The sequence below is a fragment of the Pelophylax lessonae genome (genome assembly GCF_965119305.1).
Source record: "Pelophylax lessonae genome assembly, chromosome: 2".
In the NCBI taxonomy this organism is placed as follows: Eukaryota; Metazoa; Chordata; class Amphibia; order Anura; family Ranidae; genus Pelophylax; species Pelophylax lessonae.
In genome coordinates, this window is record NC_138769.1 from 249,647,198 (window position 1) to 249,660,666 (window position 13,469).

The 13,469-nt window shown below is 44.2% G+C and overlaps 1 protein-coding gene across 1 annotated transcript in view; it reads right to left on the bottom strand.

The window, feature by feature from the left end:
• Window positions 1–311: 311 nt before the first annotated feature.
• Window positions 312–13,469, bottom strand: part of ATP5PB (ATP synthase peripheral stalk-membrane subunit b) — a 30,332-nt gene continuing 17,174 nt past the window's right edge. Inside the window, exons 6-7 of the mRNA XM_082244728.1 lie at window positions 4,005–4,184; window positions 312–479 (exon numbers count right to left, since the gene is read on the bottom strand). Of these exons, the coding sequence (XP_082100854.1) occupies window positions 408–479; window positions 4,005–4,184 (252 nt within the window). The 3' untranslated portion in view covers window positions 312–407. The remainder of the gene's footprint in view (window positions 480–4,004; window positions 4,185–13,469) is intronic.

Genomic DNA, 13,469 nt, shown 5'->3' on the forward strand with positions numbered 1-13,469 from the left:
CTGATTTTTAATAAACACAAACTAGTGGAACTCCGCTTTAACAGGCTCTGCTTGCTGCATCCTCAGCAACCAGTGTCTGTCCGCTCTTCAGAGACTGGAGCAGACATGGATGTGTCATGCGCCCACTCTGAGCTGATGCCCTGCTGATTGGAACTAGATCTGCCCCGTGTGAAAGGGGCCCCAAGTAAAATGCATCACCAACCATATACAGACAGCTTTTATCAATTGCGAATGTATTAGAACACTCAGCTTATGCTAAATTAAAAGAAAAAAAACCTACAAATCAAAAAAAGTACACAAGGGGACACAACTTAGGTAGAAATATTTATTTATGAGTTACAAGGTATGGTACAGGGCAGGTCTGAACAGCTTGAAGCTCTCCTGTGCAAATGTTCTGCTTTAAAAACTTAAGCTGTTGCTTGGGCTTTCTTGGATAGAAGTTTCAAGTCACTGATGCATTTAGCAATACTTTCTTTTTGCTGGAAAACACAAGAAATTTGTTTAGTTAATACCAAATAGATGCCCAAACAAAATAGATGTAATAGAAGCTGCTATAAGAGTTCTGTGTAACTTTACTTGAATTTGAATACATAGGGCTCAAATCTCTAAGCTATAACAATTATCCATTGCAGCAATCAGAGCATAAATCACATGATTTTACACTTGTCCCACTGCCCGTTCCTCTGATCTTTGGCGCTTTGTAGAGCAATAGCCTCTTTGCATTAGAGCAATTTTGGATGCCCAGTCCCCTGCTTAGCCCTATAGCTTTTTCCGCTGGCACCTCATAACTACAGGACAAGGCAGTGACATTGGGATAAGTGGAAAGAACTACAATGGTGGATGCAGTCATCTGACACTTTCGTTAGAGTCAAAATACCAATAATATTCAGGCTGCCATAACTCTTCAACAGAGCAAAGATCCAAGCAACTGGCTGGTGTCACAGTATACTGCCTTTGTCTTTGCTTTTTTACCAAATAGAGTTGCTTTACAGAATTCACCTTGCAAAACTATTTCATATTCTATTCCCTGCTTTTTTGGGAGTCCTAGTTAGTCGACCGTCTTACAATGCTCACTTTTACTATCTTTTGCTTTAAAGTCTTTTTTTTTTTTTAATTTATTTACATTTACAAAAACTACATTGTGATGGTATTCATCGTCACTGGAGGTGAGGAGCAGATACTTAATGGCTTGAATTGCTTCAGATGGTACAGTAATATTTGTCAGCAATATCTTAATATAGAAATGTGAAGATTTAATACCACCTTACACAGTCTATTCCATGTGCTTGTCTGTGAGAGAGACACACAGACTGTCATTGGCAGACTTCCCTATTGTTTGTGTATTCGGAGGGAATGTGGATTGTGACTGTCTCATTGTTAAATGTTAATGACTTCACATTGTTCTGCCTGCCTTAAGATAAGCTTATTATGGGATGTATATGTGTATGTGGATTGGCTGCTAAGGGGGAGGGGGGGGACTGTCCCACAGTGTATATCTTTGTGTACACTGTATGGGAGTGTAAAACTGTTTTCATTAAATTGTAAATGTTAGGGCCTGTTTTCAATGAGGTCCACCTGGGTGGTAACCTGGAGGGGAAAAACTGTATAAAAGTAGGTTTCTTGTTCAATAAAGTTGTTATACTTCACTCTCAATCTAGAGTCCTGTCTCTCATTGGGGGAATATGCTACAAGGGATTGCCATGTCCGTCATACTCCCTTGGATAATCATTAAGCTCTTGTAAGAGCTTGTGTAAGAGCTTGTTCCTATTCCTGCTGCACTTTTTGGGGAAAGAGGTTCACCCACGGGAACCTGGAGCCTTGTCGTATGTCTAGGATGGGTAGGAGACGGCGAGACCCTAACCAAGCTGCGGTGGTTCGTGGGGTCTGAGGCGTTTATGGTGTCTGGTGGAGTGCTTGGAGCCCTCGGGAAGCAATATGAGCATCCGTCAACGGAGGTACCCCGGTCGGGGTGCCAGTTGATCCATTACATACATTTTTGTCATTTCTGCTATGGGCCCATTTATTCTGTGATGCCTTTCTTTTGGCAAAGCTGTCCAGCAAAAATATTTTTTTTAATTTATAAAACCCATAGACAAAATAAAATGACTACAGTAAGATAAAAAAAAACAAGATTTTGCTTTATTATTTATTTGTCCTGTTTATAATAACACTGAAAATATGTTTCAGGTACAAAGTGTTGCAAATGTATAACAAAGCTATCTACAATTTTTTCAGTTCTGTACATTATTTTTATAAGGTCAAGAAAAACTGCTACTGTATGACTCACAGAAATCGCAGTGGATTGCAGAAAAAAAATAGTGCATGCTCTACTTTTCACTGCACTGGAGACTGCGATAGTGGGCTCCTACGAGGCTATGTCCCATCTCCTGCTCAGAGGCATCGGGGCCCCTTACAGCACCATTAATTTGATTAAAGGAATCGGAGCTTGGGTGGTAGCAGACAGGGTGGACTCTGCAAGCACACAAGCAAGATCACCTCATGCCCCATTGTGGAATAACCCCCATTTTCCATACTTTTTTAAATTCCCATATCCCATTATATGGACCAAATATGGTATTAAGAGGGTAGCAGATGTAGTTAAGAATGGCACACTTCTAGCGTTTGAGGTCATGAAATCCACATTCAATCTACCAAACTCCTATCTGTTTCGATACTTACAATTGTGACATGCATACAATTCTCAATACCAATTACATTGCAAGAGTGATCTTGAAACTATGAAGTGATTCTTTGGATAAAGCATCACTCATTCAATTTAATTTCTACATCCTATTTACCTTACCCCAGCCAAATTGGCTAGAATTTTTCCATCCTAGTCGTCCTGTTGGTGTTGCACCTCATCTGGAATGAATTTTATGCATTTATTCTGGGAATGTGTGGCCATACAGAAGTTTTGGCTGGAAGTGGTGGAATGCGTTGAAGTGGTTACTGCTCTCTGCATTAGACCCAGTATTAAAGTGTGTCTCTTGGGATTGGTAGATGCTCCAACTCCAAAGAGAGTAATAGGTACACTGCGGACTTTGTTATTTTTCCATGCTAGGAAAATTATCGTGCTCTCCTGGAAAAAGCCTACACCCCCTGCCATCCAGGCATGGAAGGCCCTTATAAATAAAGCACTTCCCTTTTATAAGGCTACCTATGCCAGTAGGGGTATACCCAATAAATTTGAGAAGGTGTGGGGCGGATGGACAAAGAGTACCTCTACAGTGTCCGATTAATCTGGGAGTAGTTGGAAAGTCTTTGCTTCTGTTCATGAGATACTGTATATTGTTTTGACTGGATAAATGTGTCTAGAGTTATGTTCAATGTATATGCGTTGGATCTGGCGTTGTGTCATTGAATGATTGCCAGCTCCAGTGTTAGTCTCCTTGGTGTGGCTTTTTTTTTTTTTTTTTTTTTAAGATTACCACTGGTGTCGGGATAAGGAATTACAGAGTACATTTATGTCATACGTACCTGCAAAAGATGGGAAAGATGTATTGTTCCTTTACTCACATATAACCTCTGAGCTGTACTGTGTGCCTTTGTGCTGAAGCTTTGTTCACTATATTAAATAGTCACCTGATATTCAGGCATTTTTGAATGTCTGTCTGATTTTTGTCTTTGTACCGTTTATAAAATAATAAAAAATAAATAAATGAAAAAAATGTACTGCACCAAATAGTGATACTGCTGTACCATGCGTTGCAAAGCAGACAAACGCAAGGCATTTGTGATCTGCATTTGGGGTGTTAGGAGTATAATCGACAACTGCAGCAGTTTGCACACTGAGCGTTTTTGTTTTTTTTAACGCTGTGAGGGAAACCAGCACAGAGTGTGGCTTTCCCGCACTGCGTTCTGCTGGTAATGAGCCCTAAATCAAGAAAATTCTACCCCAAGCAACAACAGGAGGGTAAGCACACAGTGCAACACACTGGTTAAATTAAAAAAATATTAATCTAACAAGACTGTGCAGCTATGGCTTTGGTAAGTCATTATTTTACCTGCTGTGGAGTAAAGCTTTGCACCACATTCTTTTCCACCCAGTTAATCATGTGTTCCTGCTCCTTGCGGCGCAGAAGATGTTGTAGAGACACCTGGTAGTCTAGACGTTTCTTCACCTCATTGTAGACATTCAATAGTCTCTCCCTGTAGTTTGTTTCCAACTGCATTGCCACATTGTTCTGTGGGTTTCAGAGGAGTTGAGAGAAAAAAAAAAAAAAAAAAAACAATTAGTGAACATAGAATTTCTGGATTGTTATGCAAAATAGGATTTCTGTTCTCACAGTAAAATTATTTTCATGGCGTCCATTGAGGGACAAAGGATTCTTGAACTGGCTTATACTGCTTCCTACAGGAAGACTGTATACTGCAAAAAATAAATAAATAAAAATATACAACTGTAGCTCATCTATTCATCCCTGGAAACAAGTGAATAAGACCAAGTGGCAGCCTTACAAAACTGGGAAACTGAGGCCTGGTGGTGAAATGCTTAAGAAAAGATCACACTGAGCTTTGACAGGAAGGGGGGGCTGACCTTGAAACCAAAAGCTAAAAAACTGGATTTTTGAAAGAACTTACCATAAAATCCTTTTCTCTGAAGTTCATCGATAGACCCAGCTCCATCTCTTCAGAGACCATTGGGTTATGCTCTTTCAAACAGGAATAGGCACTAGGCAGGAAAAAGGTATAACCCCACACACTCTGCTATCAGCAATCAGTTTATTTGCAAGTAGTGTTTAGAATACAAAAAAAAAAAACCCCATTCACTCAGAAGAGGGGCGGGTGCTGCATCTGTTGAACTTCGGAGAAAAGGATTTTACGGTAAGTTCTTACAAAAATCGAATTTTCTCTATCGTTCATGGACAGACGCAGCTCCATCTCTTCAGAGACCATTGGGATGTTCCAAAGCAGTATTCATGAGGGGTGGGAAGACAACGCAAAGAAGCCATAATTCCCCAAAGGCTAAACTTAGCCAACCAGGTAACATGGAGCTCAACCAGGTACGACTGGCGCTCACCTTGAAGAAAATAAAAAAAATAAAAAATCACCCTCAAAGAAACAAAAAAGATGCTCTTAAAACAGCAGCCTGCAAAACCTTGCGGACAAAGGAAGCATCCGAAGATGCCAACACATCAACTGTAAAATTTTATGAATGTATGCACAGACTACCAACTTGCCGCCTTGTAAACTTGCAGCACTGACGCCTGATGGCGAAAAGCCCAAGAAGCATTCAGCGCTCTAGTAGAATGCGCCTTTACTGGGAAAGGAGGAACCTGACCCTTCAGTGAATAAGCCTAAACTACCGTCTGCCTGATCCATCTGGATATGGTCGCAGCAGACGCAGCTAATCCTTTACGAGGTCCTTCGGTAAGGACAAAAAGAGCATTTTTACACTCTTGGGGTGCCAGACCTTGTAGGTGGACTAAAAGCCAGGCTTGGATGGCCTTCGCAAGGAAATGGACAGTGGGGGTTTCGAAAAGTACACCTCAGGGAAGACAAGGAGGAGAAGACGAAGAATGGGGCAACCATGAAATGCCTGTATTTACTAGGGATGGGCTCAGGAATGTACGGAACGTAGTCCCAACCCATCTGAGCAATCCCGCCAGGAAGCCATCACTGCACACCACCAATTATAGGCAGCATGCGTATATGCAGCTGCAGACTGGGAAATGCCTCAATGCCTAAGATTGGCGGTGGGCAGTGAGGGCTTCCTGGTGGGATTGCTCCAGTGGGTTGGGAATACGAAAAGCTGGGTTATACTTACTGATAACTCCTTTTCTAATAGTCTTCCAGGACAGCCCATGAGACGTTAGGCTCCTCCCCCAGGGACAGGAAACACATTCCAAAATTAAAACAAAAGGCGGTCCCTTAGTCCTCACCTTCAGTATTTCATGAGAACCACAGGACACCCTGTAAAACATATACATAGATATATAGACACATATCATACATTATACATAATACCAGATAGTTCGGGTGGGAATCCGGCTGTCCTGGAAGACTATTAGAAAAGGAGTTATCAGTAAGTATAACCCAGCTTTTCTCAAAGTCGTCTTCCAGGACAGCCCATGAGACGATGAGCAAGCACTTACCAGTCTAGGGAGGGACAACTGCCTGGAGCACCTTTCGACCAAACGCCTGTTCCTGAGAAGAGAGGAGGTCCAGGCGATAATGTCTAACAAAGGTCGAAAAGTTAGACCAGGTAGCTGCCTTACAGATTTGGTCTGGTGAGGCACCGGCCCTTTCAGCCCAAGACGTGGACAATGCTCTAGTAGAGTGTGCAGTAATGAAAGGTGGAGCCACCTTTTTCACTATATAGGCTTCTGTGATAGCCTGTTTGATCCATCTAGCTAAGGTTGCCTTAGAAGCTTTTTCCCCTTTATGGGAGCCGGAAAATTGTAAAAACAAAGTATCAGTCTTCCTGAAGGTTTTAGTCACCTCCAGGTATCTCAAGAGGGCTCTTCTGACATCCAAACAGCTAAATTCTTTCTCTTTATTGTTGTTCGGGAAATTGCAAAAGGAAGGAAGGACTATGTCCTGAGTCCTATGAAAAGAAGAGACCCTTTTTGGCAAAAATCCTGGATCTGTTTTTAGCACAATCCTGTCATCAAAAATCATAAGAAAAGGTTCTCTGATTGAGAGAGCCTGTAATTCGCTAACTCTTCTAGCTGAAGTTATAGCTACTAAAAATAAAGTTTTTAGGGTGAGCATTTTTACTGATAGGTCTACCAAGGGTTCAAACGGACTGGTAACCAAGGCCTGGAGTACCAGGGATAGATTCCAAGCTGGACACGTTTTAAGCACGGTTGGCTTTGTCCGGGCAATTGCTCTGAAAAAGGCATTCACATTTGGGTCTTCTCTAAGGGAAAACTGAAGAAAGACACTAAGGGCGGCAGCCTGTACCTTTAAAGTCCCTAAGGAGAGACCTTTGTCTATGCCTTCCTGAAAAAAATCCAAGATAGTTGGTATATCTGGGGAATGTCTCTGATTCTCCATCATCCAAAAATGAAATTTCTTCCAGATTTTAGCATACATTTTTCTAGTGACCGGCTTTCGACAGCTGGTCAATGTTTTGATGACTCTGTCTGAGAACCCCTGAGAGCCTAGTATTTGTTCCTCAGATACCAGGCCGTCAGGTTTAGGGTCCTGAGAAATGGATGGACCACCGGACCTTGTGTTAAGAGATCTGGTCTCCAAGGTAAGGTCATTGGAGGTTGCGCTGCCAACGCCTGAAGGCGTGCAAACCATGGCCTTTTGGGCCAGTATGGGGTTATCAGTATCATCTCTGTGTCTTCTAGGATGAATTTCTGAAGAACCTGTGGGATCAATCTGATCGGAGGAAATGCGTAACAGAGTCTGACTTTCCAGGGGTGGGCGAAAGCGTCTATGCCTAACGCCTGATCCCCTTGAGTTATGGAAAAGAATTTTTCTGTTTTCCTGTTTGCCTGGGAGGCAAATAGATCCACTACCGGTAGGCCCCATGAGGTTGTGATTTTGAGAAACACCTCTGGGTTGAGGGACCAATTGTCCTGGTTCATCTGGTGGCGGCTGAGATGGTCTGCCAGATAATTCTGCGTCCCTTTTAGGTGAATGGCCGAAATGGATGTTAGGTTCCGCTCGGCCCAGACAAAGATTTTCTGTGCAATGGTTTGTAGGCCCAGACTTCGAGTACCTCCCTGCTTGTTCAGGTACGCTACCGTTGCTATATTGTCTGACCTGATCTGTAGATGGCTCCCTTCTACCTCTACCTGAAAAAACTCCAAGGCCTTTTGGACCGCCATAAGTTCTTTTTGGTTTGATGAAGACTTCCTTTGTGCTGGGGACCATGTACCCTGCGCCCATCTGTCCTGCAGATATGCTCCCCATCCGGAAGCGCTTGCATCCGTGGTAATCCTCTGTGATACCTGGATGGTCCAGTTTAGCCCTCTTGATAGGTGAAGAGAGGATCTCCACCACCAAAGAGTCCTTTTTATCTTGGTGGGAACCCTTACTTTTTGTTCCAAGGAACTTGACTGCCCATCCCAATTCTGTAGAAAGAATTTTTGGAGTGGACGTTGTTGGAACCTTGCCCAGGGGACTGCTGGGAAACAGGAGGTCATCAAGCCTATCACTCTTGTGACATCCCTCAGAGAGACCCATAAGTTGGTCTGTAAAGAGGCAACCATCAGGTTCATTTTCTCCATCTTGCACTGAGGGAGGAAGATCATCTGATCCCGTGAGGAGATTTCGTAACCCAGGTAGGTCACTCTTTGTGAGGGTACCAGGCAAGACTTTTGTCTGTTGATTATCCAGCCTAGGGAAGTTAAGAATTCCTGAACTATGAGGAGGTCGGCTTCCAGTTTCTGGTATGATTCTGCCACTACCAAGATGTCGTCCAGGTAGGGGGTGATCATGATAGCTTTTAGCCTTAGAGGGGCTAGTGCTTCCCCTAGGACTTTGGTAAAAATCCGTGGGGCTGAGGACAGCCCGAAGGGCAGTGCCCTGAACTGGAAGTGCTTGACTTCCGGTCCTATCTTTACTGCTAGCCTCAGGAATTTCTGATAGGATGTGTGTATGGGGATGTGAAAATACGCATCTTTCAAATCTAGGGTTGCCATGAAACACCCTGGGAACAGTAGGTTCCCTATGGAGTATATTGATTCCATGCGAAAGCGTTTGTATGCTATTGAAAGGTTCAGATTGCGTAAGTTCAGGATCAGTCGATGACTTCCTGAGGGTTTTTGAATCACAAAGATGTGAGAATAAAACCCTGTTCCTTGTTCTTCTCTGGGGACTGGGATAATTACTTTTTGATCTAATAGGTCCCCTAACTGAAGACTCAAGGCGGAGGCCTTGACTGGATCCCTGGGAAGATTTGTGATCAGGATCCTTTCTGGAGGTTGAAGACAGAACTCCAGCCTGTGTCCTTGGCCTACTAGGTCCAGAATAAAAGGGCTGGAAGTAATCTTCTTCCACAGTGGGAGGAAGGCCCCTAATCTTCCTCCCACTCTGAGAAGGGAGTCATTGGGGCTGGTTGGGGCGTTTAGGAGGGTTAAACAGGATGTTACCCCTCCCCTTTCCTTTATGCCCCGTCCAATGTTTTTTGAAATTTTGCTGAGTTTCAAAAGACTTCTGCTGTTTGCCCCTGCCACGAAAATTCCTCTGAGCATAGGGGAATTTTTTTTTTTTTTTATCTGGGAATCCCTTCTTTTTATCCGCTGTACGCTCCAGGGCTTCTGTTAGGCCTGGGCCAAAAAGGTGGTCGCCTGTGAAGGGAAGACCACAAAGGCGAGATTTAGAAGTAACATCTCCCGACCATGTCTTGAGCCATAGGCTTCTTCTGGCCGTATTAGCTAAAGCTGAGGTCCTTGCTGCCATTCTTACAGCTTCAGCTGAAGAATCCGCCAGGAATCCTATTGCCTGGAATAAGAGTGGAAATGATTTATTAATCTGTTCCCTCGATGTTCCTGCAGTCAAGTGTGTTTGGATTTGAGATAGCCACAGCTCCAGGTGTCTGGCTATGCAGGTGGATGCCAGGGCTGGCTTTAAGCTCATAATGGAGGCTTCCCAGACCCTACGTAAAGAGATATCTGTTCTCTTATCCATAGGGTCTTTTAGTGCTCCTGAATCCTCAAATGCCAAGTCAGTTCCTTTGGAGATTCTGGCAAGAGAGGCATCCAGCTTAGGGATTTTGTTCCAGGGCTGTTCCACACTTTCGTCAAATGGATACCTTCTTTTTAAGTTTCTTGGAAAAAAAGGCTTTTTATCAGGAGAATTCCATTCCTGTTTAATCACATCCAATAGTGAGCTATGCACAGGGAACACTCTAGCATGCTTTTTATGACTAGCGTACATTAAGTCATGCTTAGAGAGATGCACTTCTTCCTCCTCAATCTCTAGAGTGGTATAAACCGCTTTGAGTAGATCATCTACATCCTCCAGGCTCAGTTTAAAGTTGGAGCTATCATGGGAAACATTGCTTTTTGGTTCCTCTCCTGATCCCGATCCCTCTGCAGAAGAGTGGGAAGAAGAAACTTCCTCCTCCAAAACCAATGGGTCAATTAGGGATGGTGGAGCCTGAGCTGGGGTGGAAGGCTGGGCTGGTGCCTGCATCTTTTCAATGAGAGTCCTGAATGAACTAAATGTACTTTTTAGCTCATCTCTCACTGAGGACAGCATTTTCTGGGTAGAGACTGCAGAATCGTCTCTGACCAGTTTAGCTATGCATGCCCGGCACACTGCTTTGTTCCAAGAGGAACTCAATTTTTCTCCGCATACGGCACATTTCTTTTTGGGGGGCTGAGGTGGGTTATTGTCCTGAGCCTTGGCCTGGAAGATAAAAGACAAGGGAATTTAATTAGAGATACTTGTCCTCCTCCCACCTCCCACTTTTCCCCCTCCACCTTGTGGATAGAAAAGAGGGAGCGGTGCTGCTTAACCCCTGCCCCCAACGATAGAAAAGAGAGGGGGGAAGGGGAACGGAGTTCCTAACAGGTACCTGCAAATAGGGTGTCGTTCCCCCTTGCTTACCTGAGAGGTGCCGATGCCAGAGCCGACTTCCGCCGCCTGTGCGGTTGCTGCCGTGGTGTCCATCGCTCTGTATGGTGGTCCCAGCAACTGCTGTTTCCCCTAACATCGGTCGCCCATTTGAACTCTCTGTTCGCGCCTTCGGAAACTGGAACGAGGGTTTCCGGCGCCCGCGGATGCCGTCACTGCGCCGGAAGTGACACTGTCACTTCCCGTGAGGCCAGAGTGGATACGCTGAGTTCCGCCCCCTCCGTTTTTGGCGCCAACTTCAAAATTTCTTCCGAAGTTAGCGGTTCACGGGTACACAGCACTGCTGCTCCAAGGAACCGGCCGACCAACGGAGTGAACTCCCCAACGCTCCACCAGACAGCATCCGTAGTCCTGCCGAGAGGCTAGGAGAACAGGAGACAGCGGTCAGCCCCTATTGCGGCACTAAGGGGTACCGCTATGGGCCGAGGAGATGCATCTTTCCAAGTCTTTCCATGGACAGTCCAGGAGACCGGGAGCTTTAGTTCCAGGAACATGTTACCCCCTGTCCGGAGGAAACAAAAATACTGAAGGTGAGGACTAAGGGACCGCCTTTTGTTTTAATTTTGGAATGTGTTTCCTGTCCCTGGGGGAGGAGCCTAACGTCTCATGGGCTGTCCTGGAAGACGACTTTGAGAAAACATCTAAGCCCATCCCTCCACTTTACCCTTTGGGAGGCGAGTATTAAGCCATCAACTGACTAGCAGCAGCCAAAAGAGTCTACCAAATTTGTGTCCAACACAGGCAGAGAAGGTTGAGAAGAGCACGTGGCCTCCATGGTTGAAATCAGTTCGCACCCAAGCCATCTGTGATCCTTCAATGACTTAAGTAAGAATCCCTGGAATCAAAGCTTAATGGGTACTAGGTAGAGGGAAGCCTTCAAAGAGGGGGCCAGAGTGATCACTAAAGAGAAACAGTACTTACTACTATGCTGGTTCCTAGCATCAAGAAACGCATTGTATTCACAGCAGGACTCAATGGAAGACTTTGCTGAATCACCCCCCCTGGCCACGACTGTAAGCAACCAGCAGGCTCCATGTGGGAGGATAGTGCTTGTAAACACATGGAACCTGAGCAGCTGGACAGCTAATTAGGAAGTCAGGACTGACTGGCTGGGCAAGCGAAAGGGGACTAAGCATTAATGCAGATGCACAACACGAACCAGAAGCCTGTGTTTTACATGTTTCAAAGGCTGAAACAGTATCAAGGAGATGCTTTCACATTACTTGAAGGTGGGAAAGAGGTCAGGGAGCACGCAAATGATACTCCACCATGACAACATCAGCTTAACATTTCCAAGCTGTCACCAGTGAGGAAAGGGAAAATGTAAAATCAGCCCTAAAAGGCAAATTATAAAATTGACGGGGACCCCCGATTAAGTGCCCAGCCTTCCTGGCTTACTCATACGCATTGCCACGGCTCTGGACCCTAAAAACATCCAGCTCAAAACATAGGCTGGAAAGCACCCCAAGTGGGACCCAGAAACCAGAGGGTTCTTCCAGGCCCACTAGACTAAGTATGGCTGTACTGGTGAAGACTGCCAGTAGCTGTTAATAGGAAAATTCTTCTATTTGCTGATTAAAGCAAGACTAAACTATATCTGAGCACCACAAAACTAAAAAAGCTATTTGATTCATTTTAAAATAGAGAAAATGTAAGTGAAATGGGACTTTTAGGGTGCTCAGTCAATACACAGCGTTTAAAAATCAACAATTATTTTTGGTTCAAAGCTTATTAAAACTGATAATCATATTTTGTTTCATTCAACAGTACATAACTGGATCTACATTTTTCATGGTACAACGAGATGTTACATTCTCAACATTCACGTCTTCTTCAGGAGTTATTGTAGCAAAGTAACACCAATTAGGATATAATATACTTTTACAAAGCGTGAAAAAGGACCATCTGCTTGAATACTGGATTTTAGAGCCCATTAAGCTATATGACAGATGCGTGGCCTTTAGTTGGCCATAGAAGAAACAAAAGGTCCTAGATGAGGCCTTCACAAACCCCAGGCGCCAGGTCACCATGGCGGCAAGGCAAGAAGTTTAGTCCCTGTATACTTCACACATTTCTCGCACCCCCGGGTAAAAGGGATGGATGGGGGGAGGCAAGATAGCCAGTAAAGAATGTACAGTGGGGAAAATTTGAGCGCCCTGCAGATTTTGTAAGTTGCCCACTGACAAAGAAATTAAGGGTTTATAATTTTTTCATAGGTGCAACCAAAAATCCAGAAAAAAAAAAAAAAACACCACATGCTACAAATGTTTTAAATTGAGTTGCAGTTGAGTAAAAATAAGTATTTGATCCTCTACCCACCAACAATTATTCTGGCTCCCACAGACTGGCTACAGTATGTGCTCATGTAGTACACAGATGAGTCCTGTCAATTTAAGAAGGTGCTCCTAACGACAACTCGTTATTTGTATAAAAGAATAAAAGACACCTGTCCACAGAATCTTTCTTCCATTCAAACCGACCATCATGAGCAAGACCAAAGAGCTGTCAAAGGACATCAGGGACTAAATTGTAGAAATCACAGGGCTGGAATGGGCTTCAAGACCATCAGCAAGAAGCTTGGTGAGGAGAAATCTGTTGAACAAATTTTTCGCAAATGGAAGAAATACAAAAAAAACCATCAGTCGCCCTCGGTCTGGAGATCCATGCAAGATTTCTCCTCATGAGGCAAGGATGATCATGAGAAAAGGGAGGGATCAGCCCAGAACTACAAGGCGAAGCTTGTGAATGATCAAGGCAGTTGGGACCACAGTCACCAAATAAACTATTGGTAACAGTACGCCACCCTGAACTGAAATCCTGCAGCGTCCGCAAGGTCCCCCTCCTCAAGAAGGAACATGTTCAGGCCGGTCTGAAGTTTGCCAATGAACATCTAAATGATTCAGAGAAGGATTGGGAGAAAGTGCTGTGGT